This window comes from Cricetulus griseus, chromosome 3, assembly GCF_003668045.3.
Source record: "Cricetulus griseus strain 17A/GY chromosome 3, alternate assembly CriGri-PICRH-1.0, whole genome shotgun sequence".
NCBI classification, from domain to species: domain Eukaryota; kingdom Metazoa; phylum Chordata; class Mammalia; order Rodentia; family Cricetidae; genus Cricetulus; species Cricetulus griseus.
Window position 1 is genome coordinate 123,607,674 of NC_048596.1, and position 5,481 is coordinate 123,613,154.

General features: G+C 43.4%; 1 protein-coding gene across 1 annotated transcript; it reads left to right on the forward strand.

The window, feature by feature from the left end:
* The first annotated feature begins 432 nt into the window (after positions 1–432).
* On the forward strand, positions 433–3,086 carry LOC118238492 (endogenous retrovirus group K member 19 Env polyprotein-like). Its single transcript, XM_035441647.1, has 2 exons — positions 433–988; positions 2,334–3,086. Exons 1-2 carry the CDS (start codon positions 433–435, stop codon positions 2,441–2,443), a joined length of 666 nt encoding a protein of 221 aa, XP_035297538.1. The 3' UTR covers positions 2,444–3,086.
* Positions 3,087–5,481: the final 2,395 nt, after the last annotated feature.

Genomic DNA, 5,481 nt, shown 5'->3' on the forward strand with positions numbered 1-5,481 from the left:
ATCTAACTCATTGTTTTCAAGTGATGGGTATGCCGTCTCAAATTAAGACAGACAATGGTCCGGCATATACCTCCAAGGCTTTTGAATCATTTTGTGCTCAGTGGCATATAGTCCACACTACAGGAATCCCTTATAATCCACAAGGGCAAGCTATTATAGAGAGAACTCATCAGGTCTTGAAAACGCAAATTGAACGCTTACAAAAGGCCAATGAATATTTTACTCCTCATCATATTTTGTCTCACACCTTATTTGTTTTAAATCATTTAAACACAAATGAGAAGAATGTCACACCTGCTATGGTACATTGGGCACATGAATTTAATTCCGCCCTTCCAAAAGTTATGTGGAAAGATCTTCTTTCTGGTCTTTGGAAAGGACCGGACATCCTAATAACCTCGGGACGAGGGTATGCTTGTGTATTTCCACAGGATGCCGACTCCCCCATCTGGATCCCAGATAGGCTCGTCCGGCCCGCAGAGGGACAAGCAGCGCAGAAAGAGGAAGTGGCAAAAGCAGCAGAAGCAGCTGGTGACTCAGAAAAAGAAAATAAAACTACCGTCTTCGCAGACAAGAAGAATCACTTGGACGAAGATCAAGCACCTGATGAAAGAAGCAAAAACCTTGCTGAAACAGCAAGGAAAACTCCTAACAGCTAGCATGAACTTTCTTGCCATTTTGGCTTTAATTTCTACTCCCCCCAGCGTAGAGGGTGTGGCCTATTGGGCTTACATCCCCAATCCTCCGATCTTACAGCCTGTGGGTTGGCTGGATCAGGAGCCCATTAGAGTTCTAACCAATGATACTGTCAGGATGGGTGGTGCTCGGGACTCTGACGCGAGAGCCAGCTCGTCCTCCTTAATAACCTTTGAGGGCAGAGCAGACTCGCTGCCAATTTGTATCACACTGCAAGGGAAAGTGCCGGAAGGCTGCCTGAGCACAGGGTATCGTACTTTCTTAACTGATGGTCCTGACAAGGAGAGTGCTGGTAAGCGCTGGGTCTGGGAAACACAATTCAAGACTCTTGGAGATCCCTTGTATAAAGAGAATTTTATTAAAGTTTCTGAGATACCAATAGATCCTTGTATCCTAAAATATCATGATAAGGATCAATTCTGGGACTCCTCTTTGACTAAATTTCCTGCTTGGTTAACCTGTGGGTTTCCTAATGCAGCCACATGGTATCAACCTAAGAATTCTGAGCTGCAAATATGGGATTATTCTAATTCTAATGGACAGAATAATGTTTATGAGAGTTACTTAAAATCCCATAAGGAAAAGTTTCATGATTATGAGTATGTAGGAGAAGGTGAGCCTCTTAGGCGATGGTTCTCTCCTGGGCTTGTGGAGCCTACATAGTTTACAGTTAAAGGAAATACAACCAAAAAACATACAGATTTGTTTAGACTTGTTGCTGCCGCTAACATGTTTTTAGAAAAAAGACCTAATCATACTCTGCCGGATGCCATTGGGTTGCGTGCTTGTGTTTCTTATCCTAATGCTCTGTTGTTAGCTCAATCTGCTTTTGTTAATATTTCTTTGATTAGAAATTCATATCAACTTACTTGTCATTCTTGTAAATTGACAAATTGTATTACTTCAGCAGAATCTAAGAATTTGGGTACCATGCTTATTGTACGCAGGCCTCCATTTGTTATGCTGCCAGTGGATCTAAAAGATGATCCTTGGTATGATAACTCAGCACTACAGGTGCTAGATACTTTGAAGGACTTGGTTCGACCACGGAGGTTTGTGACTGTATTTATCTTGGGTATCACAGCATTAATTTCGATACTCACTACTTTTGCTGTGGCTACCACGTCTTTAGTATAGGAAATTCATACAGCTCATTATGTGAATGCATTAAATCAAAATATAACTTCTGCTTTGATAGAGCAAGCAGCTATTGATACTAAGCTAGAAGCAAAAATAAATGTATTAGAAGAGGTTGTCCTTGCCCTTGGACAGGATATCTCAAATTTAAAGACCACCCTCTCCACACGTTGTCATAGTGGATTTAGATCAATCTGCGTGACACCTCTACCTTATAATCAGTCTCAGTCATGGGATAAGGTGAAAGCTCATTTACAAGGAGTCTGGCTAGATAGAGATATTACACATGATTTAGGAACCCTACAGAGAGATATTTCTGCTATGAGTCAGGCACATTTGCAGCTTGGAGGACTACAGGATTTGGCCACAGAAATACAACAAGGAATAAAAGCTCTCAATCCATTGGATTGGATGCAGTATTTTGCTTTCATTGGCGTAGTTTTGCTGCTGGTCCTTTTGGTTGTATTCTTATTTCCATGTCTCTTGAAATGTCTTTTCAGCTCTGTGGCCGAAATACAGCAAGAAGTCTTTGAGTTGCAATTTAAAAATAAAAAACGGGGAACTGCTACGCCCACGGCGGTCACGCCTGTGTAGCAGAAGATGCCACTAAGGCGGGTTAAGGCCGCTGGGTTGGGGTCTGTGCTCCCCGGAGATGAGCCCCAGGCGGTTCCCTGGTGATCATGATGCCCGATGAGTCAACTCGAAGCAGCTGTCATTGGTGCCACTGCAGCCTCTTCTTCCTTGTCTTTTGTTCTGTGTATTTCTTGTGTCTTGCCAGCAAACTACATTGATGTTAAAGGAACATCTGAGGACATGCTAAACTCTGTCCCACCGTTTATCAAAGCCTTTGCTGAAGTGGCCAGTTTAGGGAATAAGATGGGTGAATCATGAGGGAAAAAGACAGCTTTAGAAAGACTTGCCTTTCTTAAAAAGAATAGCTAGATCTAGAAAGCCCTGGTGTAGATGGGATAAAGAAGAGAGAAAAGAAGTATTAGAAAGCATGAAGCCAACATTAAAATACTGAGTGACTTTATAGAAAGGGTTTGATAGACTTCATGATGTAGAAGAACTTTATGAGGCTTATTTTACAGAAGACTTAGACTCTGAGGTCTAAAGATATCTAGGGCCAGAAAATCAGGAAATGGGTAAGAGACGTGGTTGGTGGTATGAGACAGATTTTGGAGAACTCTTAGATCATGTCTTTGGGCAATGACCACAATCTGAAGCTGAGAATAGATCATCTATAAACAATTTTGCTGTTCTTTTTCTTTCTGTTGTATGATCTGGTGATGTAGCCCCCTTGCCAAGTTCCCTGATCCCCCTTGCCAAGTTCCCTGATTGTAACAGTATATAAGCATTGCTTGAGATGAAGTAAAATTGCAGCAGCATATTCAACTACATTGAGTGTGTCTGTCTGTCATTTCCTCGCCGATTCCTGATTTCTCCTTGAGCCTTCTCCCTTGTTCCCCTCGGTCGGTGGTCTCCACGAGAGGCGGTCCGTGGCATATATGTGCTCATGTGGGCACACATGCACATGTGTGGAGGCCAGAAGTTGACATTACATGTCTTTGTCAGTCATCCTCTGTCTTAGATAGGGTTTCTAGTTCTATGAAGAGACACCATGACCACAGCAATTCTTTTTTTTTTTTTTTTTTTTTGTTTTGTTTTGTTTTGTTTTTTGAGACAGGGTTTCTCTGTGGCTTTGGAGGCTGTCCAGGAACTAGCTCTTGTAGACCAGGCTGGTCTCGAACTCACAGAGATCCTCCTGCTTCTGCCTCCAGAGTGCTGGGATCAAAGGCATGTGCCACCACCGCCTGGAGACCACAGCAATTCTTATAAATGAAAACATTTAACTGGGGCTGACCTACAGTTCAGAGATTTAGTCCATTATCATCATAGCAGGCAGTATAGTGGCACAAAAGGCAGACATGGTGCTAGAGAAGCAGCTGAGAGTTTTACATCAGGAGCTGCAAGCAGCAGGAAGAGAATGAAAGCCATTGGGTTTGGCTTGAGCTTCTGAAACCTCAAACCCCACCCTCTAGTGATGCACTTCCTCTAATGAGGCCACACCTACTCCAGCAAGGCCACACCTAATAGTGTCACTCCCTGTGAGACTATTGGGGGGGGGTGGCATTTTCATTCAAGCAACCACACACTCCATCTCATTTTTTTAAGACAGAGTTTCTTGATGAACTCACTAAACCTGGAAATTGATTCAACAAGGCTGTCTGGACAATGAATTCCATGGATCCGGCTGTCTCTCCAGCCCCACCCCCTTATCACTGGGATGACTTAAGTGCATTCTCCAAGATTTTCTGTTGGTACTGGAGATCTGAACTCAGGTCCTGCTTGCTCATCAGGCACTTTACCAACCACACCATCTCCCCAGATACTGCACTCACGCTCTCATCTCATCCCCTATTACAGCATCCCCAGGACTATCAGGGCATCCTGCCCTCTGTAACTTCAGTCCATCCCTCACATATTAGGCCAAGATGACAGGGCAGTCAACTTGAATCCACAGTTGTTGTGAGCAGATATTCCTGTATACATTATCCTGATGACTTTAGGACCACTGACAGGGACAGGTAACTGATGAATCCATCCCACAGACAAATATGCTTTTCCTTATGCCACTAGACACAGACTATATTCTGAGCTATTCATACTTCCCACAGGTCAGTTTCGATTCTGCTGCCTCTGGACCACTCAGCCACATTTGTATTTTTGGAAACAATGTCAGAATCATGCTGCTCCAAGACCTAGTATGTGTCACAAACTATTCCTGAGCTCATTTTTTTCCCTTCCTCATTCCAAGCCTTCTGAACAAGCAAATGTAGGCTTCCAGCCATGAATGATTGAGTTACCTAACCAAACTGACCAGAAAAGGTTGGAAGAGAGCAAACAACAGCCAAAAACGTGAATTCAGCAAAAGAAATTGTGCAGCAGAGAACAGTCTATCCATCTGAGAAGGCTGAAGGCAGATGTTAAGAAAACTAAGCATTTTTCATGCATCAGGTACTCCATGTTAGCTAAAAACAGATTAGATTGCTGGGTGGCCATTGTCTTTAGAGCCACTGAATGCTGACAGAACTCAATACCATCCTGTGTACATGGATGCCTGACACATACCAGGAACCAGGTTGCCTGTACACTGGGCCGTTTAGTATTTGAACACCAAGATGAAGCCCCACCCAAGGACAATGGTGTCATTTCAAAAGTCTGTCACTTAGGAAAACAAGCATATCTACCACTTAGGATATTTAGCACAAGCAAGTAGTCCTACCTCAAATAAGCAAAATGAGAATGCTTTTGGAGATATGCAGAATGGTTTGGAGGACGGGATGTACAGCTGAACTGTCACACTGAGAAAGATTGATGCCAGACCCTCTGTAGGTACCTAGGGAGTAAGGAGTGATTGACAGCTCATTAGTGTCCCGCTGTTGGGACAAACAGAAATCCCATATTTTCCCATCAAAACTCAGCATCTGACTGACCAACCTAATCACATCATGTGCCCACCCCTCCACCAGAACAGGGTGGCACATTTTGAGTAACAGCTTTAAGGACCCAGCTCACATTGGAGAAAAGAAGTTTCCTTTGGCGCCATTCTACAAGGAGATGGTGTGGGACAGACAAACACACATC